This window comes from Haliaeetus leucocephalus, unplaced genomic scaffold, assembly GCF_000737465.1.
Source record: "Haliaeetus leucocephalus isolate CR32 unplaced genomic scaffold, Haliaeetus_leucocephalus-4.0 Scaffold819, whole genome shotgun sequence".
Taxonomy (NCBI): domain Eukaryota; kingdom Metazoa; phylum Chordata; class Aves; order Accipitriformes; family Accipitridae; genus Haliaeetus; species Haliaeetus leucocephalus.
The window spans coordinates 3,983,181-4,006,244 of NW_010973255.1; the positions used below are offsets into that span (position 1 = coordinate 3,983,181).

The 23,064-nt window shown below is 42.2% G+C and overlaps 1 protein-coding gene across 1 annotated transcript in view; it reads right to left on the reverse strand.

Annotated features, from left to right (window-relative positions):
• MTHFD1L (methylenetetrahydrofolate dehydrogenase (NADP+ dependent) 1-like) overlaps positions 1-22,843 on the reverse strand; it is a 153,331-nt gene extending 130,488 nt beyond the window's left edge. Inside the window, exons 1-10 of the mRNA XM_010581930.1 lie at positions 22,711-22,843; positions 21,895-22,025; positions 18,127-18,177; positions 17,996-18,049; positions 15,962-16,086; positions 14,709-14,809; positions 13,659-13,783; positions 6,196-6,307; positions 1,166-1,245; positions 350-447 (exon numbers count right to left, since the gene is read on the reverse strand). Of these exons, the coding sequence (XP_010580232.1) occupies positions 350-447; positions 1,166-1,245; positions 6,196-6,307; positions 13,659-13,783; positions 14,709-14,809; positions 15,962-16,086; positions 17,996-18,049; positions 18,127-18,177; positions 21,895-22,025; positions 22,711-22,843 (1,010 nt within the window). The remainder of the gene's footprint in view (positions 1-349; positions 448-1,165; positions 1,246-6,195; positions 6,308-13,658; positions 13,784-14,708; positions 14,810-15,961; positions 16,087-17,995; positions 18,050-18,126; positions 18,178-21,894; positions 22,026-22,710) is intronic.
• Between the last annotated feature and the right edge of the window lie 221 nt (positions 22,844-23,064).

The following is a 23,064-nucleotide window of genomic DNA, read 5'->3' on the forward strand; positions in this document are numbered from 1 at the left end:
TCCATAAACACCTTCCTACATTAGGGTTTAGCAATTATGAACTTCTTGTATTTTGTATTTCTGTTGACATTACACAAGGCTTCACCTCCCTCCCTCAATGAAATCTTCCAGCTTTAGGTCTTCATTAAATAAAGCTTGGCTACAATGCACATCATAAAAGTAAAAATTGATAGGAAACAGAAGGACATGGTCACAATAAGGCATACAACAAAACAGCACGACATGTAGTTCGCATAAGCAGATTAAAAATTAATGAGGCACAGACCATTTTTAGGTTCATTGTCACATTTAACACTTGCCCACTCTTTTTTTTTTTTTTTTTTTTTTAATTTAAAAAAGCACTTATTACCTGGGCACTGGGGAGAGGGGCTGCAGTTTCAAGCACCGGAGGTCCCACTTCCTGTACTGCTGGGACTGGATCCATCGCTCCATGTTTTTTACCATGTTCTGTTTTTTAAACAAGAAAACAGCACACACCAGCTGCATCATAAATGCTGAACACGAATTTCAAACAATCTCAAGAGTATGTTGAAATAACTTCTACGGCAAAGGCTAATAAAAAAACAAACTCAAAAATCTTTCAATTTCATGGGTTTAGGATGAAAGAAAAACCACTGCACTATTACTGTCCTATTGTTTGTCCACATTTCAAAAAGAAACAAGACCATTAGCATGTAAGTGGAAGAGAAAAGTCTCTAGTCACTTGGAGATTTTATTCTGGTAAGATGGAGAATTACTATTCTTCTCTCACACCTTAAAAATAATGGAAGATATTAGTTGTTCACTGACTGACTCATGCTGCTTCCACATAAAACAAGAAACTTTTGGACCCTCTATCCATCATGCCACAAAAATGTGCGCATATGTAATTACATTTTCACTGTCTTACCAGAGTAAGTAACATTAGTCTACTGATACAAGTGCTTCTGCCAAGCTTTACTGTAATCATTAGAATTATGACATATTTGATTTTTAATTTACCTTTCTCTAACTAAATGTAACAGGCATGACTCAGCCTAACAAACTGATTAAAAGTTGCTATTAAAATGGAAGGCAGGTAAGATGTTCAAAAGAGCAAAACAAAAATTGAAGTCTAAGTTATAGAAACAATTTCTACAACTTACAGAAAGAGCAACAAATCTGCAATGTTTGAAGTTGCACTCACCTGCATTCGCATTGCTATTGCAAGAGAACCAACAGCGTTTTCAGCAGCACGGTTGTTTTGCTGACTGTAGTTGTGTCTCTCTGTAAAATAGAAGTATTGCACTAATAAATCACAAAGCCTTTGTGAGTGGGACCATGCGTATTTGGAAGCTACGTCCAAACAAAAAATTTATGAATGTTGAATTGAAATTTAACGTCACTGACAAAATTATAGGTGACTTCTTTAATACTTCAGATGAAATCACTCAGGAGTATGGATACAGTGTGAAAATCAGAGAGCAACTGTATGCTCTGAAGCATGTTACGCAAACACACATATGCATATGATGAAACATACACATACTTGAAAAAGAAAATATGGAAACACAGAGATTAATTCCAGGATCCAAATAATTGCTTTTGGACAAAAAAAACCCAAAACCCCAAAAACCCAACAGACAGCTGTAGCTGCGAGGATTTGGAAAGCTATACATATTTTTAAACAGAACACCTAAATCAGCATGGTAAAGACTGTCTTCTTTTCCACACACCCATTATAGCAAGAGAGAACAATGAAATGATCATAAAATATTGTAAAGGATTATTATCCAATTTATAACTTGGGATTTATAACTTGGAATCAGATATGCAAAATTTTTCGAGTGGCAAAAGCTATCTTCATCAATGTGACATTAAAAGTAGATATTCTGAAGAGTTTACACAATTCAGAGTGACTCCAACTTTAGAGACACTTATAATTGTTTCTAGTGGCAATGTATCATATAATAATCATATATTAGCTATCCTAACTAAACATATTATTTCGTCATTTTCCCGTAATCCTTCTTTTGGCTTGTTGTTCTGTTGTTGCTTATTGACTTTTATCTAGACACAATTTCTCCAAAATTCACATCCTAGTCTCTGTGGGCATATCAAGGCTCTAGTCGCATTCCGAAGGGCGTAGACATAATTGTAATAAAAAATAAAACTGTACACTGACAGCTTTAACCTGCCCCCCGCAAGGGGAACCGAAGTGCAAACCCTGACCTGGTCAAGCTCTCACTCTACTCAACCCATCCATACCAATCGTAAAACGCTCATGTTGCCTTGCACAACTACCCCTCCCAACAAGGGTCCCGGTGGTGGCAGGGCACAGAAACCTCCGGCTGGAGCCAGGGTGGCAGGCAGAGGAGCCTGCACAGCACCCCACCACCCCGCGCCCAGCTCCAGCCCACTCTCTCTCAGGCCCATCACCGAGAGAGCAAGAGACCCTTTCTGCAGACACCCTCAGCCTCATTCAGTATGTTTTCTAATCCTTTCTCAAAACCTTCTTGCCAGCAGGCATCTATACATCAGTGACAAAGCTAACTAAGCAGAAGGTGACAGTCCTGACATTAAACTCTAATTAAGACAGTGTCTGAAAAGTCCTTCTACTTGCACTAACACTTGCCATTTAAAACTAAACTAAAATAAAATATCTGGAGATGCTCAGTTTTAGACTCAGACAGAGGAGTTTTACTGGAACAGTCTATCACAGTCATAAGTTGACTGTTGTTGCTTTGAGACAAGGCTGGGAGAGTTGCCAAAGAGACAAATGAAATAGGAAGAATGAAGTTTAAAATCCCCTTTCAGACAGCTGTGCTTTACAGAAACATTTTGACTTTTTATGTTATTTGGCTTAATATGACTTCTTTATCAGGGCAGAGCTAGCATATGTGTAAATACATATCAGAATTGGACATTTCCCATCAATAAACTACTACTCTCAGGCTGCCTATGCTACACACTCACCCCACAAATGACTAACCAGGCTTTTACAGGGGTGAAGGTGAAGCTAGACGTGAAAGTCATGCACACATGAGCCAGCAAGACAATCACAGGATTGCAACAGCTCTCTTAGGATAAATTTTCCAGATGGGAGCCGGAATAGCACTCTCTGCTTTGGATTATGGCCAGAAGATCAGCTGAACTGCAGACATTGTGCTCCCTCCTCTGACTCACCCTAAAGAAGGCCTATCCGCCCATCTATTTGTACCCTATTGTGCAGATGGGCGAGAGCTGCAGGCACGCACTACCTGTCTGCTCAGGCAGCTTAGAATAGAGAAGAGGTGGGGAAATGGTTGAATTTCCCACTAACGTACTTAAACCATATGGGCTTCAGCTTTCAAGTGACCCCAAAGGAGTTGGACATCAAATCCCAAGTAATTTTGGCATCCTTAGGTTTTGTTCAGAAACTCAAGTTTCATTTCTATACATTTACATATAAAGTATCTTCCTGCAAGACACTAACAGCACTCACTTGATTCCAAAATCATTAGTGCAGCAGAACAAGATGTACTGCTAGGAACTGTCAAACATTTTAAAATTGTGATAATTTAAAAATCTTTGATCAGATTAAAAAATACTTGAAAAAGAATTTTGACACTTTGAAGCAAGGACTTTTAGCTCTACTCTCCAGGCTTACATCATTACAGCTGCCCAATTCAGCTATGTCCTTGCAAATTTTGAGCACTTTAAATGCACTAACAAACTGGCGAGTTTCACTCACTAACATGCGAGTGCGTTAGACTGCATGTATACCTATGTAAGATAGAAATCTAGTCATCATCTAGCAAGAATAAATGTTATTTCATGGCCATTGCTGCTTTCAGGCTTCATTTAGCTCCTGTGACCCCACAGATCCTAAGTTGGACATTTCTAAAGCAAGGAAAAACCCAGAACAATTTTCAAGCACCTCAGCCAGATTCCACCACATATTGAAAGTGAAGAATCAGTTGTAAGACTCAGTTGTGGAGCAGTCATGACCTTGGAGAAACAATAGGCTTGTAATAAATATCTTGCAATTAAACTGAGTGTGTTCTTCCTGTCAAACAGACAGACGTGTTTCATGTACCTCCCTAGTAAGTCTTAAGGCCAGCATTTTTTAAAGCTGCTAAAATGCATTTCTGCTATTCTTTCGGAGTTCCTCCAAGATTCTGAAAATCTCAAAAGCATAACCATAAAGACAGATGGACATTTGGTAGATAAGTTCTATTTATCTTGCTAAAAATCTCATGCTGCTTTTCCAAAGAAATGCTGTACAGCCCACTTCAACAACTTGAAAAATGCAAAGAAATCTATATGCTTATGCCCAATCTTATGTTTCCTGCTGTAAGAATGAATGTTGCTGTGGTATGTGAACACCACTGCAGTGTTTTAATGCGGTTTTCCTAACAGGGAAGGGAAAGACTAATATTATCTATAGTTCTATAGACCAACTAAGGCATGAAGATACTTAAGTCTCCAGACACAGCATGCAATTATACTGTACAACTTTTACGTCTCTGAAGACCCAGACTCCCTCTGCAATCGAAGGAGAGAACTAGGTACCTGAAAGTGAGACCTGCACCGGGCTGCACACAGAGCTCTGAGAGTTCAGTCATTTGCGGTGCCCGCTCAGACTGCAAGGATTCGCTTACCCTCATCCTGCCTTCATAGACCTGCACCTCTGCCCCGAGTCCGACACCTAAGAGGCTTCTACTTAGAAGGATTACAATGAGGAGGGGCCATTCCTTTGCATTTATTTATTTATAGGTGTTAACTGCTGTACCACCATTCCCTCTCTTCTCTGCTCCTTTCCCTTTCTCCCCATTCCTCCTTTGTGTAAGAGGATGTCATACTAATAGGTTGGGTACCTGCTGAAGAGACCTATGCTCCAAGCCCTGCTCCCTGGATACTTAACAATTATATCCAACAATCCCTATGCAAAAAGAGTGGGCATTAAAGATGCAAGAAGTCTCTAAATCACTAGGCTAGGAAGAAGAAAGCATGAATTATTTTTTAACAACTCGTGCAGCATCAGCAAGGGGTAAGGCTTGATACCCATCCTCGAGACCCTCATTAGGATCAGAGCACTGTTCTGGAAGGTGGAAGATGAATGCCCAAATGCCTTCAGACAACGGACTGAATAATAACCCAGATCTTGCACACCCACAGTATGTGTTCAAGTCAAGAGGATATCATGAAAGACAGGGAAAGGAATTTCTTGCTAAGGCCATGCTTTGCATGGGAACAGCAGCTGCTTTATTATGAGCCTGATATTGCATTAGCTCTGCATAGAGTGTCTGCTTAATTTGTCCTTAGGGAATATCCCTAGTTTAAGAACCATACGATTAATTTTCCTTGGCCTTATGCCCATTTCCCCAGTTCTGCATCAATAGATGTCAATAAGCACACTAGTAATAGATTTAGAAAAACACATTAACCAATCACACTACCCACATACTTCCTTATTTTCCTATTCATTCACAGCTTAATCCCATCTGGACATTGAACAGTCAAATTCATATACACACGAAAAATCTAGAAAATATCTAGAGATCTTCACAGGACATCAAAGAATTTTACAGGAAATGCAATTCTAGCAGTAGAATAGAATAACTTCTGGGAAGCTTTTTTAGCTTTATTCCTAATAAAATTCTGTAGCATTTTTCAACTGAGAAATTAATGAACACATACCCGCTCCTCAACCAGTCAGGGGAGGAGGAGGGAGTGGAATCCAAACTCTTTTTGTAGGAGTAGTTGCTGCAGGAGACATTCTGTCTGTTCTTAGCTACGTGATTTCTCTACTCCTTCCTGCACCATTCTCTGCACACAGCTTCACAGCACTTTGCAGTTGGTATTTTTGCCCCTCTTCTCTTTTCCCCATGTTCCAGGTGAATCCACAGAAGTCACAACATAACACACTGTATAAAACAGCACTAAATAATAGTTCATCTGATGACCCAAAAGTCTTCCCTCTGAATTCTTTGAATCCATAGAATCATCACTTATTCAACAATCCTGGTACAAAGAATCTGTTCCAGCCTTTCTTCCCTCAGCTGACATCTTTTTCCTATTTATACATCAGAGACATGTGTATGCCTCCCCTGTACACAAGCACCCACTTTTAAAGGCGCTCTCCCAAAGATGTAACTTTTAACCAGATTGCATTGTCACCAACATGCCAAGCACTTATCTCAAAGACTCGCCATACATCGCTTTCAAGAATTGCTATCTTTTAAAGCCTCTTACCTGACAGCAAGTCACGAGAACAACTGATAACAGTGGTTCCAGGCTTTATCCAGCTCACAGGAACATCATCAGGTTTTGTACTGCCAACTACCACCACATCTGCGTGATGAAGCTAGAAACAGCCCAAAACACCCCCCAGAAACAAAACAAGCATTTAATATTAGAAATACATTCTTGAATATGCATCCTATAATATTCAGACTTAAACAGCAACAGTCTTTTGAACAAAGTATTTGCAGACAACAGCATCAAAAAAAAAAAATCCAAACTGATGGCTTGATTCTTACCCCACATGAAATTTAAGAACAACAGGATTTAAAGTGAAGTCAGGTAAGCAAACTGTGAAATCAGGCAAGCGGGGTCAGAGTCAGCACCAATAATATTTAATGAGGATTACATACTTTCAAAGAAAAAGCCCTATTATGGTCCAAAGTCCTGTCCAATTAGATAACTTGGAGAGACTTAAGAAAGAGAAGGGTTGAAAGACAGTAAATAGGCAATTACAAAGAGTACAGTCAGATTATCTGACAGTAGAAAACCAGGCCAGCTGATGGGAATGCAAGATGACCCGATCTGCAAACATCAATGCCTTTGAAGAATAGCAATTAAAGTAATATTTTCCTTCTCAGTTCATGTTTGCTAATCAGTGCCTCTGACTTAGTTCAACCTGACAGATGGAGCAAAAATGGTTACTACAAAAATTCTTATAATCAAAGACATAAGTGTCTTCCTTTCCTCCCTCCTCTGAAACAGGACTCTGTACTAATTACCAGAATCACCATGAGATAAGGCACAGCACCAGAGGAAGATGCATAAAGATCCATTAAAAAAGCAAAATATGGGCACAGCACTGCCTCAAGCCTGAATCACAGATACAGTGATTTTGGGAATATTTTTAAAAATGTAAATTAATACCAAGTGTCACAAATTCGGCGAGCCTCTCTATGAATTGATTTGTGACTGACAACCGTTCCAGCTTCTTTTTTGGCCAAAAGTGCTCTGATGCAACCCTGCCGAACACTCGGGCCAAGAAAGAACAGCTACAAATCCTGTCAGGATAGCAGGTTTTTGGCACAACTGAGCATTCAGGAGGGGAGAAGAGCATAACTGTGGCGGAAAAGGCAGGAAGCTAAAAAAGCTCCATCTTCCCCTCAGAGGACACAAGGATGGCCTAACCCTCCTTAGAGATCCAGATGTGGAAACAAAGCCAGAAGTGTGGGAGAAGATTTACTTGCTTGACAAATGACTAATGCAATGAGCTGATTCAGGCTTCAGTCAGAAGTCCTGCAACACTGCTATGATTACCTGCAAACGTGCAGTCTCAACAGTCATTCAGCCTTATCCAAATTGCTTACGCTCCTGCATCTGGTGTGAATATCAACTTATATGCCACTCCTAGAAGGCTACATCAGTCATAATGCTTGACCAGCGTCAGATCAAATCTTACTGCAAGCAAATCTGGATAAAAAGATGTTGCAATGACTTGTGTACCAAGAATACTACGCTGAAGTATGCTTTCCCCTGCAAAAGGAGACAGTCTCTGCTGTAACAGTCAGCATCATCAACACAGAGAAAAACAGTGATTATTCTCAGTTACATGAACCCAGCCTTTTTTTTTTGTAAGAAACAAAACATTCATATTCTAGCACTTATAATTAATATACTGAAAGTCAGGTATGTCTTCCCGTGCAAAGCCTCTGGGACAAGGACTAAGAGCTTTGTGCACCGCTTAGCATCATGAAACTACGAGCCAGTCGAGAGCTCTATGCAACAAGTAATAATTTTGACAAATGTTCAGCCAACATACTTATGACAGAATTGATCCAATGTAACTATAATGCCAGAAAACAACTGACCTGACCAAATATTCATCTCTATGACTACCGATCATAATGTTCAAAAATGTTTTTAACAGCTGAACATAATCATTCTTGTAGCCAATGTTAACACTAGTTTGGATGGCTAACATCACACATACCCATAAATGTATCGGAAAACCAGCTGAACCCTTCATCTCATTGCCCTGCCCCACCTTCGCCATGAAAAAATGTTGTATCATGTCTCAGCAAACAGTTGTCCTATGGATTGAAGGCAACACTGATCTTGAAAGTAAAGAAAAACACCAACCAACATGCACAGATACAATTGTAACTCTCTTGCTATAAGCAAGTATTTTATGTGCAACTATTGAAAAAGTTCCTGGAGAGTCAATAAAGTATGTATCACAAATGCTATATAGAATTTTTCTTCCCCTGTGAGTATTTTAAAAAAATTACATCCAGAAACTTGTTTGACTGAGAGAGAGAGTCCACTGAAATCAAAATAGTTGTCTACAGAATTTTGGGTGTCCTTGGAAGAGATTTATATGATCTCTGTCGGGGCATTTTGGTTTCACTCGCAAGAAGTCGTGCCCATGCCGCCCCTGCTTTTTTTCCTCTCTTGCCATAACCTACTCTTTTGACTGCCTGTAAATCACTAAAGCAACCAGCAAGCCTTGGGAGTCACGTGCAGGCTCATGTCCTCCATCAGAAACAAATCACAGACATTAGAGATGGAAAAGACCTCTGAAATCATCACATCCAACCTCCCTAGCAAACGCACCGCACAGTCCCCGGACAGAGGATGCATCTGACAGGAACCAGATGCTACAGGCAGCCATAGCCAGAAGGTTGAGGAGATACCCAGGAGGGGGAACACGCAACCGACGGCCCAGTGCTCCCCGGACAGCAAGGCTGCGTGCCACCAGGCAGGCTAGAGAAAGGAATGACAAGCATCATGCCAAACCATCCTTAATGTACTAGGCAATAGGCTGAAGACAAGTAAGCTAATAGTCCAGTAGTATCTTGCCTTCTCACCGGTAAATATTTTTTCAGTTGGGAAGAGCTGTGCCAATAAATAATCTGAAACCTTACCTCATAACAGAGTATGACTCCCTCCACCAAGATTTAAGTAGAAGCAGATTAAGAAGCACCACCCATTCCCAAGACAGAACACCAAATGTTAAAACAACAATACAGACTTTCCGGCCAAGTATTTAATGATAATGGTACAAAGTAGCTGTATATTCCAGACAACTGAAAACGCGTTTTGCCATGAAGCCTGCATAAAAATTTCATTTCCCTATAGTTAAAACTGACTGCTACAAAAGCCACTTTTAAATACATGATCAAAGAAAAAAATATTTGAAATTACTATTTGAAAAGTAAAAGCCCTCGGTTTCCTGGGTATGAAGTATAGGCCAGCTAAAATTTAAGAAATGGGATGAGGAATAGGAACCTCATTCAAAGTTTTTTCACAAGCCTCCTTAAGAAAAAAATAACTTTACACATCAGTTTACAGGTTCCACTTCAATTACAGCAATTCTAATTACTTTTTGAAATCTTGAAAATTTTTTAAGTCAATTACTAGTTTCAGGTACTTTTTCCACCCAGGCATCTTCTCCTCACGTGGTTTCTTCTAGCTCTATCTCTACCTTGGGAAGTTCAAGGTTTGCAAATCATTGGCAACCCTGTGGGACAACTATGCATGGTCTGCTCCGATCCCCACCCCCCGGCCACGGTCCTCAGGGATGAGCCGCAGCAAGCAGCCACCAGCTCCCTGCTACCGTCTTCTTGTCCAGACACCAACAGCCCCTTTCCTACCACATCGGCCTGAATGCGCTTGCCCTACACAGTGCATGTGAAAATTAGGTCCACATCTCTACTGCGGGCTCAAGCCTACTGCTATAATGCATGCTTTAGCAACTGTTCCTCTAGCTCACAGACAGGGAGATAAACTTCAAATTGCAGGGAACAGAGATGATGCACATAAAATATTGAAGCAGAAATACTTTGTCTACAGCATCGTCATTAGAAACTCTCACGCAGCCTCCCTCTCCTCTTACGGGATCCATATAACTGGTCTCATGTCCTTTCATGCCTCCTTACATGCTTACAATATGAAATGTAGTTTTCTGCCAGAACCAAGACTCTTGGTCTTACCAAGACAGCAAAAACAGGACAGTAAACGACTAAGAGATGCCTAACAGTCTGAAGCTTAAGTGTTGCCTCTAAGGAAAAGCAGACTGTGGCCAAAAGAGGTTCTTGTCCAACCTGAAAAGGAACTTCCCATCCATGCACTCCAGCTGAACCACTCTCGTGCTTCTCAACCAGGCTTTTACAAACAAGTTTGCCATTCCTAATTATAGCTAGATAGATCAATTTTCAGTCCTTTTACAACAAAATTGTAGGATAGCAGCTCTCTTAAATTAGGCATGATGGGGTTCACATCCAGAATACATTTAAGACGAGGTGCTGAAATCGTGACTGACTGAATTTAGGCAGCTGAAATGAAATTCCACATTCTCATAGGTACTAAGTATCATCCATATTTTGGCAAGAAAATAACCTGTATTTTTCAATTTGAATCTATTTCATAACCTCCTTTCAAACTATAAAGCCTAATTCTAACATTATAAAGGATTAAGCACGTTAGTTCCCATTCTTCACCTGTAACGCTGAATGGACTCTTGAGTAGTCCCATTTTTAAATGACAAGTGAGATGTTCCCGAAAGTATGTCACTAGGTCATTCTTCAGGCACTCTGCAGTGATTGTGCTTTGAAGAGTTATCTACACAAAACTTAACAGAATGATAACATCTTACCTACTTTCATTTATTTGAAAGCCCAGGAAGCTCAAGGGTGTTGAAGGACATGGCTCAGCTGTGCCGTGATGACTATTTTTAATAACTAAAGTCAAGCAACACCAAAATGGAACAAAAAGAAACATTAATAATCTGTTCACCTTAACAAAATATGAAGTGGGGAGAGAAAAGAACATGCAAAGTGTGTCCAATATTCATGCAGGTGAAAGCAAGGAAATTAAAATGTACCATTATTTATTTTATTCCCTTTTCCTGCCATAGGACAGAGAAGACTTGCTTCAAAGGAGCACACTAAGTCAGATGGTAGATGGTATTACGCTGCTTGTCAGCAGAGCTACCTCTACATTGTTAGACTTTTCCTAAGGTGGACTAAAACATACCTTTCTCTTGATCATTTTCAAAGTATTTTTGCAAAAGTGCATGAGTAAAAGAAGCAATAACAAGTCCACAGAAATACAAAACCTGAATCAAAAAAACCTACAACCTTAGTGTCGTGTGTCTCATTTCAATCAATAGAATTTCTAAAGAAAACACTTGTTGTTGTGCTATCCTTTAAAAAGAAGAATAAATCAGCAGAGCTAGTCAAAGGTAATATATCACCCGCTTAAGAAAGGCATTACATTATTAAGTTCAGGATTAGTGCTTCAGTGCAAATGGGCCTGGCCAATGGATTAAGACAAATAAGGTATACCTACCCTTAAGATCAATTTTTCCTTTCCTGCTATATATTGCAAACCAAATGCATCCCCAATGAAAAGTTCATACTCTTCCTAAGTTCATTCCTCACTTTGTAAGTGAAGTTATGCTATCATAGGTTATAATTCCAAAAAACAGCACACAGACTGCTACTGTAGAGGTATCACATCCAGAGGAAGGAGAAAAAGCATACAGCCATGTCTAAAGTTAGTTTATTGTGCAGCAAAAACAAAACATGAATTAACTCTTCCAAGTCTTGGAAAAATCTCGACATCAACTAACATATTTTCTTACCTGAAATTCAAATTAAAAAAAACTTAAGGGAAGAAAGCTTGTGAGTCTTTAAACTGTTTTTACTTAATCAGGGTTTCAAACGAGCAAGAGAAAATAAATTCATATCATCAGCTATAATCATGTTATCTAACAACACTGTACTTCAAATACAGGTTGCCACAAGACAGCAGTGCCTTGTTGTCCAGTAGGAAATCTGTGCTCGGTTTCTGACTCTCCAGCTTCTGGGAATATGAAACAGGATAATTTTCCCTGCAATCGCATTAGATTTCATCTAGGAGCTACAGTTAACTATAACAGTTGCATCCAGCCAGGTTCAGCAGTGCTCTGAGGGTTATTGGTGACATGCTGCTCCAGGCTTACAGGTGAGGAAGAGGAAGGTAGGTTTCCCCTGAGCTCTGCTGATTAGTCCTCCAGGCAAAGCAGAAACTCCTTTACTGCCAGAAGTTAAAATGAACTTGGGAAGACTGATGCACAAAGCCTCAAACTGCCTGCTGCCTAGGCCTCCTATTCTGTTTCCAATCAGTGACCTGCTGCAATAGGTAAGCTACAGGGAATGCCAAAAAGCAAAGCACGATTATGGGAAAGCATCTGAATGGAAGGAAATACATCTCTCTCCAGCATATTAACAGCACTGCACAAGCAGCTCTGGCCCGGTCCAAGTCTTCTGCCGTGAACCAGTGGAAACCCCTCTGGCCACCCTGTCACCCACCCCATCCAGCCCAAACCAGTCCTCTAGCACAATCCCAAGCAACAAGAAATAATTGGAGAATGAGACATGGCTAGTATTAATTTGACAGTGCTCCCATCTCCGAGAGAGGCATATGTTTCCTAAGTGCCATCAGTCACTTAAAGCACAGAGCTGAGACAAGCCTGACAAAAACATCCACAGCTGTGAAAACACAGGTTTGCCAGAGAACTTTCTAACTATCACAGCTGCTTAAACTTATTTCCTCCTCCTGTCTCTCCCTTCAAAACCCAGAGGTTTGATTCTATAATTTTGCATTGGCTGCCACCTTGTGGCATGTGCTATCAAATATAACACAAGAGCTGTCCCTTGCACCTCACCCCTACAGCGACTTGCAAACAGCCCCTGGAGTACATGCACCTCTTTTACAACAAATATCTGAACCCCTCTGCACATGCCCAAAGGATAACACTTTCCCAGTTGTATTATTCTATGAAATTTGGGACTAAGGAACAACAAACTGGGAAGTTTGACAGGAAGTCATACCAACTTCTAACTTGTTGCTAAAACCTCTGCAAAAAGCAACTAGGAAGACCATGCAAATGAAATCCTTCGGATTAAGGCTCCTGAACTTCTCTGAATCCTTTTACAGTTGTCTTCAAAGATAAAGATTGTGATCCTCTTTGTCCCAAAAGAGGCAGCATTTGCAAACCTTTAAGATACAAATTCAATGAAAGTAATTTCATACAGATGACTATATCACAGGACAAGAAGAAAGCTAGCATCCCTGTCTCACACTGAAGGAAAGAAAAAGGGATACCTAACACATTTGTTTTAAACTGTACCCCGAATTCTTTCTCTTACAGCTAGCGGTGTAAAATAATGAAGTTATAGCAGCTGCTGCTACATATGTAATACTCTGGTAGAGGCCCCTGTTTGCCTGAGCACCATTGCTGAGCAAGCAGGTAGGAGAAAAGATCTTAACCCACGTTGGCTGCCAGCAAGTTTCAGTGCCCCAGTGCCGCCCGCGACTGCAACGCCCAGTCTCCCCCTTGGGAATGGCAGCACGGGGCAGCCGGTGGGGATGCCGGGATGGTGGGGATGCAGGATGACCCCCGGGCACCGGGCAAACAGAAGATCGCTCACCTTGGTCTGCAGCTGAGAGGCTTTCCACCGGCAGCTCAGGGTCGCCGCTCCCTCCCTCTGCAGCATGCACTGCAAGGCGGCACCCACCGCCCCGCCGGCTCCCACCAGCAGCACCGTCTTCCCACCTGCGTGACACGAGGCAAGTCGTTCAGCCGCTCTCGGCTGCAAAGGCACTAGCACCAGGCTCCGCTGGAGCAGCTACATGAACTCCCCCCGCTTTACCAGGCCACTCACTACCAAAGCCCTCCAGAGGAGCCGGCAAAGCGGCTCACGACAGGACAGCACCGCGTGCCTGCACAACCACAGCGGCTGCGGCATTACGGGCAAACTCTTTCGGAGCCCATGCGGTAACACAAACCACAGGTTTTAAGTTATTTCCTGGCGACTCTCTAATTCTAGTAAGCAAATACTGCTCTTCTGGCTTCCTGGTATTTTGTTTGCACAAATCCTTTCATTCATATTTGTTACTAAGCACATTGGATCTCCTGTTTACAGTTCTGTTGCAGAAATCCTTGTCTCAACAATTATGAATCGCTGTAAGAGAGACTACTTCTGAACCGCTACCTTAAACTAACAGTGTCTTCACACACTGTAAAGCCACTTGTTTAAATCTGCCATTTCAATGTTAGCATTTACACAATACAACCCAAACCAAAAGATTCGCTCAGCAGTTATTTACAGGCAGACCTGGATTTCTCCAACTGTTCACACTAATCAAAATTGTCAAGTGAAATCCCTGAGTGATGTTTGTATTTTTGGTTTTGAAGACTCAGATGTCTCGGGTGGCTTCAGTGAGATTAACTCTGCTGATGGCAGGTAATCCCTGCCTAATCTCCAAAATCTGTAGGACTGAGACCCATTTCTGCTAATATTACATTCTGATCTCACTGAGGTTCCTCACTAGCAGGAGACAAATATATGCTGGCTGGGAAAACAACACATACCAGAAAACACAACAAGGTGAGATTATATTCATCTCTCAGTCAGGACTAAAAATGAGAAGATTAATTAGGCTAAAATTAATGTAATAATTATGATAGAAGTTCTCACCTATATCTTCAAGAAGCTCCATCACAGCACACGCTGTAGGAGGAACTAGACAGTCATGGGCATCACCACGTACCAAGCGTCCTAGGTTTACATCGGATAGTCTGCAGTGGAAAAATACGGCAAGTTAAAAAAAAGAAAGTTGTGTAACACAAATCCTCAGTACCGCTTGTAACATGGCTAACAGCTAATCCCAAGAGCAAAGGCAACTCATAAAAGTAAATCCTTTGATAGACACATACTGTGGCTAATTTGTATCATCCAACATCCCAGTTCGACAAACACTGAGCCTCAAGAAAGGCCAGGAAGGGGATCTGTGAGTTAGAACAAGTAACACGAGCCCACAGTACACGGGTGGCTCTTTACGCCTTGCAGTGGGCTAGCTACCCAGGGCACATCGGGCCAAAACACCTCAGTGGCTGCAGTGGAACCAGACCAGCGCTGCCAGGGCCAAGCTGAGCCGGAGGCAATACATCATCATCCTTCTGGGCTCAGGCTGGCTTGCTGGGGGGAACTCAGGTGTTGCCGCACTGCACCGCGTTCTCTCTCATACACAAGGATGCTCTGACGTTTCCATTCTCTGTCCATCTCCAGTAGTCCAGGTAATAGAAAAGTAACTAATTTGCAAGATTTTAACTTTTTTTTCCTCACATGAAAAAAAAAAAGTGAGAGTGGAAAAAAAGAATATTAAAAATGGGTAACTGTCTGCTGTTGAGGGCAAGAAGGCTGCAACAGCAGCAAAATGGTAAGCCAGACACCTAAATTATGCCAATGGTCTCTCCAGAGAGCAGTGCAACTCAAGACTGATTGGAAAATTGTGCTAATGGGTTCAAACTATTATAGCCTACTCTCCCACTGCGAGAGAGTGCTGTAAGGAAGTTAAAACCTTTTCTGCAACTTTTATCAATCCTTCTTGTGAAAATTTTGGGATTTATGTTCAGTACTTCGTGACTACCATTTGTATTACTGAAGTACTGAAATACCTTAAGTAACATGAGAAAATCAGAACTTTGTTTCTGATTTCTTTGAAAAGACCGTGTCCTGAATATACAATATATAAAGATTAAAAAGATAGTGATCAAAATGACTTCAGCAAAAGACTTCTCATTGATTCAGCAGCATCTTCTATCACTACTCAATAGCACAGCTAGACACATTGACTGAGGAATCCATTAATGACAAGCACAGGGGAAAATTGATTTTAGAGAGCCATCAACCTTGCATCTGCTAATATTATTTCTCAGTGCTTCACTTACCCGTCCACATCCTTCTCTGGTTTCACAGCATTTAATACTTTACTGCTATATAAGCTTTCTGGGAGGTCAAGGGCAAGGCCCTGCACATTAGGATCCTCATTAAGTCTCAAGATTTCATACACAATCTAGGAAGTTAATAAAAAGCATTAAAGATCAGAATAGACAAAAGAAGAATCTAATTAGAAGGGGATAAAACCTATATTTTAAAACTTCCTTATGGCCACCTTTGCTTCCCTCACATATTACTGCAACTTCTAAATGAAAAGCAATAACTCACTTTCCTTTTTTTATATTTCCATGGCTTACCAAATTAAGCCACCCTGACACTGTTCTAAACATTTTGCAAAGCTGGCACATATTACATGACATTACGCTGCCAAAAGCATTTTGTCTTTCACCATTCCAAATTTCAGCAAAAGCTCGACACAGCTTCAGAAGATGCTTTTAGAAATAAGAAGCCTTAGTTAAAACATAGGTCGAAATAGGACCAGATTGCGTCCCAACACAGAACATGGACTGTGTTTCCAGTTGTAACACTGGAAAAAACAACTAGACGAGAGAAAATACATTGTATTAAGCCAGCATATATTTTTACCAATTTTCCTTCTCAAAATCCCTGACCTTAAGAGCTGACAGTCATCTTGTGAAGAATTGTTATTTTGAAAAGGCACTGCACAAAAGTTTATGAATTTCAAGGACTGAACCAGATGCGAGTTCAAATAGCATGGTGCTTAGTTGCTGGCTGGGGTTAAACCACAACACATCATCACAGCATCTAAAATACTTACAACTCATGCAGAGTAAAGCAATCTTGTATTAACTTACCTTTACTGTACACAGGCAGTTACGGCAGAACAAAAAGTGCACAGTATTGAAATCCCTCCCACCTTCCCAAACCAGAGAATGCAAGCTAGCAGGTGGATTTTAACAAATGAAAAAAAAACCTTTGTCATAGTGAGTAAGCAGGAGAGTAGGCAAACCATTATGAACTTTATTGAAAGTAACTTTCTTCAAATAACAAAAATACCCTGCTTTTCTCTTGACATCCACAGCTCAGCCACTTCCTAAGATATTAGTTCAAAGTAACAGCAACTCCTGCTGCATACTTGCTGTATTCTACTTATTTCCTACTCTGTTACTCGGCAGATAAAATACATTTACCAACAGCAAAGTGTATTTAATCTTCATTTCAAAAGCCCACCCTTCTTAAATGGGTAGCTGACTATTCATCATCCACTAAACTGGACTCCTAATATTCTTCACAGTAAGTTCCTCTCAATATATCTGGAAACTGTCCTCAAGATAACACTGCAAGCCAGAAAATATTTTAAAAACAAAGTGTACCAAATACAAAACAGTACACAAAACCCACAAGCCTGCAGGATTATCAAACTCACCAAGCACAAGGAGGCCAGCTGGGAACACTGGCATCTTTTACTGCAGATTCCTTCGCTGGTTTTGTTTTCAGATGCCTCAGGACCATGTATGTTAATATGGTTTGCTATAGTTAAAACACACTTGGTACTAGTGCTGTGCCTCCAACCTAATCCTTTCGACAAGGTAAGAATTCAGCCCTCTAGTGATTTGAGGTGGATGATTTTTTTTAATACATACTTTAAGCATTACAAGATCAATAAACAGGCAAATAAATTCAAACCCCTCCCCCTCTAAATCAATTAATCTTTAATTTCCCTGAATAACTTGGGCAAGAATCAACTACAGTCACAAGAGCAACTGTGGGAGACAGGACTCCCATGCTGGTATGAGGGGACACTGCAGTTAAATACCAGACACAAAACCAAAACATTACTCTGCTGATTCTGCCTCAGCTTTCAAGGGGACAGCAGACAAGCCCATTGATTTCATTTTTTCCATGCTTGCCAACAGGGGGATAATACTTGATGCTTGAACTAGGCAGTTCCAACCCTAATTTGAGTTCATAGAGATCAGTTCAAAGTGACAATGCATGTCAGCAAGAAATATAAGTTTATGACGAAAGCAAAAACAGAAGAGTTCTTCAGGTACTGCAGTTACCTCGTCTGTGCTGCTGCCTTCAGGGAGAGAGATGTGAATAACATGTAGACCAACCTGACAAAAGAAAACACTTATAATTACCAAAGGCAAGTAGCTCATGATTAATAACAAGTGTATCAGCTAAAGCTTACCTCTTTGGCAAAGTTCTTGTTTATTTCTTCAACCAAATGATCATTATGTGCCTTGGGGAACAAAACAGAAACTAAGTTTTAAAATAATAAAGTTACATTTAAAAATGCACAGGTCCATGCAAGAAACATAGCGGGGATGTTTGTGTCTACCTGTATTCAAACAAATAAAAAGCCTAGCAATTCTAAGAAAGAAGCAGAAGGCCAACCAGTGAATTTATTTTGGCTTCATTAGTTTAAGTGTGTGTTGATATTAGCCTGGCTTTTATAGATAAGTCTGGCTAATTCCTTAGTGTAAGTTTACCATTTAAGAAAGGTACCTTCTGTATCTGAAGATACCGTTCTCCATCCAGCCATGTAACAAGGGTGAAATAGTTAACAGCAGTACTAGCTTTTCTTGCAGTGTCCCCGTATCACCTAACACTGGTTTGTCTCACCACCATAAATGAGGCAAATCATTATCATCATATATTGCAGTGAGTTGTGTCAATACAGACATAAGAGAAGTTATCAGCTCCTCCCAATTGCCAGCAGGCACCTGTGCTAGGACAGAAGCGTCTCCTGGGCAGATTTACCTGGGAGACCATCTCACCCAGGAATCCTCCTCCGGAGATCTCTACACCTATATGCACCATATATATTATGATATTTAATTGTAATAAATACAGTTGAATTTTACTCTTCAAGTTACTGTTGAATCTTAGGAGGCTCTTCAAATACTTTGATATACTGTAACAATAAAACTGAGAATTCAATACCCAGAACTAGAAACCTACCAACAGATCAGTGAAGGTTCCATCCTCAAAAATCTTAGTGGCTTCATAGCAAAATGAATAAAACACTTCTCACAGCTGTATGATTACGCATAAAACCTGTCTTCCAACCCAGACAACAGGACCAAATTTAAAAGGGTCTGTTACAATTTCATGAACACATTCTACATAGCTTTTTCCACAGGACTCGGTGCCAGTGTCAGAGCTGAGCCACTCACTCAGTGGTTAGCTGCCAGCGCTGGCTTCGACTGTCGCTAGCATCACCCAAAGTGATTTTGGTTCAAGCCCATAACAATTTACCAACCCGTTAACCCCAAATGGTTCCAGACTGCTGACAACGAAAAAAAACCAAGAGCATTTGAAGGGACAGGCTCTGCAGAGAAAGGCAGCTCCTGAGAGGGCACAAGGGCTTGGCCTCCATCTCCCGGCTCCTTCCCCCAGCCCAGCACTGCCTGCATCCCTGCTGCCGCACTACTAGTCTCCCACTCCCCAAATCCAGCGGCTGGGGGTGAGGGGCAGCACAGAGGCAGCTGCATTAAGAACACGTGTGGAGCTCACACTGCGGGGAGGGAAGAAGAGACAGGACTAACAGCAGCTCAGCAGCTGCTCCCCTGTGCCAGCAAATGTGGGACTGTACCCCCACGCTGACATGTAACCACCGGGACTGCTCAAAAGGTTTAACTGGGATGGAGCCACCAGCACTACCGCACTGTCCCCTGCAACGTCACCACTTCTGCAGCACTGGCTGGTGAACACTCACCTCGCACGGGTGCAGAAAGTCCCTGCCCTGAACCTGTTCCCGTCACGACCCGCAGAGCGGCACAGGCGAGGCCAGAGCTCAGGACGTGGGCTGGCAGAGCGCAGGGGCAGGGCAGGGGCTGCAGGAGAGCTGGCAGTGCTTTGCTGAGCTTTGCAGGGCAACAGATCCTCTGCTAAGCAGGATCTTGCTGCTACATACTAGTTTTCAGCTTCAACAAAGTTAAGAAGCAGACACCAATCTTTTTTTTGCTGTTGCGCAGCTCCAACCGAGGTTCAACACGGCTAATAAGCAATGCAGGTATCAATCTCAGTATCAATGCAGGTTCAGATGGCTTGAGAGGAAAAAAATGCATCTAAAGCCATTCCAGAGCAGGCTCAGTCTGCAACTCCTCATTCCCAGTACTGCTGCAGTGGTGGTGCCGCATTACGCTGACTGCTGTTACCCACGAGCAACTGGCAAAGGACATCATTTCACTGCCCTCCCTCTGCTCCTCTGGCTGCAACGCAGCACGTGGAGAGCAGCATGAATCTTAAGGCTTTGCACATGTTACCCAGTAAAGCAGAGCACCACAAGACCATTTGCAGACTAAAACAAGTCATCTTTGTACCAACAAATACACATTCAAAGTGAGTTCTGCTTCAGTCCTCACAACCAGGCTAGAGCTAGAGTGACTGACAGCTAGAGAACATAGTTTGGGTGAATTTCATCCAGAAGGATCTAGGCCACCTGTTCCTACACCCCCCCTCATGATGCAAACCAAGTGAGGTAATCGGGGACAAGAGGGATGTTCATTTAAAGCACAACCATGATCAAAAGCAAAACACTGATGTAGGTGCATCTCAATTGATATTAAAAGTGAGCAGGAACCTCCCCCTTCTGCCACAATGCTCTCTCCCACCCTAACACTACCGCTTCCCTAGTGCCAGCATAAAACACTCACATGGCCATGCAGAAAACCAGACTCGGTGACTAATACGGCTGAAAGGAAGCCTCCCCAAAACCCTCCAGCCCAGGGTGGATCACTGCCCCAAGCCAGCTTATGGCGCAACCAGACGGAGACAAGACAGGAGTGAGAAACAACAGGTCACTGAGAAGACGGGTCACTGCTTTTCTAGCAGTCCTTAAACTTACAGCCTTAAAGGGCTATTTGAAAACATTAACTGCAATTACTTGGGGAGGGTAAGAGATGGGAGACCTTGTTCAGTTGGCCTCGCTAGAAGACCTACTGAAATAAAGTTGGTGCTGCACTTCTTAGATTCACTATTAATACTTAAAAAATATTTATAGTTAGGTTTTAATTTTAAAACCTCCTAGGTCAGAGATTCAGCGAAACCAACACCATTGTCCTAGGAAACAGGACAAAACCATTTTTTGCCTGCATGGCTCTGGATTCCACTCTGAATGACAAATATCCCTACCTTCTTGGCCTTGAAACCTTAAGAAATCTAAAGAACATCTCTCAGCTTTGCAGGGATAGCAATCCTCATCTACAAGTTTGCTTGCCTATCTCAAAGATGGCAGCGCCCATGGGCTGGAAAGGAAAGCTCTTCATGGCGTTAGTAATAAACTAGCTCTGAATTACAAGATCGCTTCACCTTAGAAAGTGCTGCTACTTCTAAAGGATGCTGACATTTTACACCGAGCATTTATTTCACACAAGCCCTTCTGAGCTGACTAGGACTTTTCAGTGTGGTTTCCCTCTCCCTAGGACAGCAGCAATGTCCACAGCTACAGCTAAGCTACAGCTGCCCAAAGGCAGTAAGACTGGCAGGAAGCAGCAGTGTCTTTCCTTAACCACAGCAATGTTATTTCAGGGGTGGGAGGTGAAGGGAGGCCCACATCTTCAGGCACATAAACACTTTTTTCAGGACTGCAACAAAAGCTTCAAGCTAAATAAAGATTGAGAACAACTGCTTTGACTTTAACTCAATTATCTCAACAAACTTAGACTACCTGTGAGAAAAAGCAATCTGTACTTACAATGGGGAAGACTATGTTAGCAAAAGGAGGAAGGGATAAAATTGTTTCCTTCCTTTGCAAACCTTTCCCACAGCCTGAAGTTTGCTGTGGCTGTTTCAGGCCTGGTGAAGGGCAATTTACAGTCTGGTGGGATTACCTCCTCCTATTGCTTTGCTTCAATAAAAGTTACTTTCTGTATCGTGCGCTTCTGAAGTTTCAGACGAGCAATGCTGCCAAAGGGGATCTCTCACAGCCAGTGAGCGTACAGACATACTTTACCTGAATAATGGCAAGCGTTGGCTCAAGCTGAGGGTTTTCCCTCTTAAGAGAGGCCAGGGATTTCTTTGCATTCTCGGTGATTTTGCTGCAACATAATAACAACAAGCAAATCTTTAGCAAAATAAATCTTCCTGGCAACAGTCAGCAGAAACCTATGTTAGTCAGCACTATGGAGTAAATGCTTGGGCATGTATGCTTTTAATCACCAAAATTACAGATGGATGTAAATGGTGAAGGCTGGTGTTCAGCAGGCAGGTACAGAAAACCTTAACAGACCAAAATACCTTTGTTTTACAGCTACATGCATCATTGCTCTGACATGCCCAAAATTTTATAGCTAACCTATGCTATTTCATGACAAGGCTTCCAGCCCCACCATGGGAAGTGCAGCAGGGAACCACCACCCCCCCAAGCCCTTGGCTCAGGTGGGTCCTTCGTTTCCACACTCTAGGCCCAGGCAGCATCAGAAGCAGAGGTCCTTACACCTAGGGCTGCTACAGCTTAACACAGGCAACGCCAGCCCTAAGAGCAGCAAACCAGCCACTTTTATGGAAGCTATTCAAAACCGCGGGCAGCAAGGAGACAGAGGAGCTCTGTTTGCCACGCTGCTTCTTGGAAAAATAGGCGCCAGCCAGGCACTGGGAATGCTTTCTAGAATAATTTTCTGGGTAAGTGGTTGTCAGCTCTCCTCTGTTACCTTCTGCACATGGAGGGGAAGGAGGAGACCCCCTGAAAGATGTGGCTGTCTGTCTCCCACAGCAGGCAAGGCTAATAGAGGAAAAGACAGCCTAAAGTAGTTTTTTTGCTACCTCATACCCTCCCCCCTTGCAGGGGCCAAAGACCAATTCAGGTCAATGCCGTGGCAGGCAAACTGTCCCAGCTGGGTCTGAAGCGGCGGAGCGGCGGGGGGGAGCAACACACCCGACCCGTTTTCCAGGCGCACATCCATGCGCAGCCTCACCTGCACCACCGCCACGTCCCGCCCGCTCTGCTCGCCCTCAAAACGCCGTCACACAAAACCCACGAAAAAAACCCAACCCAACAAAACCCAAACAAAACAACCGGTGGCGGGGGGGGGGCGGATTTTTTTCCACGAGGTCTCCCCGGGTTGCATCAGCCGGTGCCCCCCCTCGCCTCCACCACCACCTCCTCCACCTCCGTGCGCCTCTT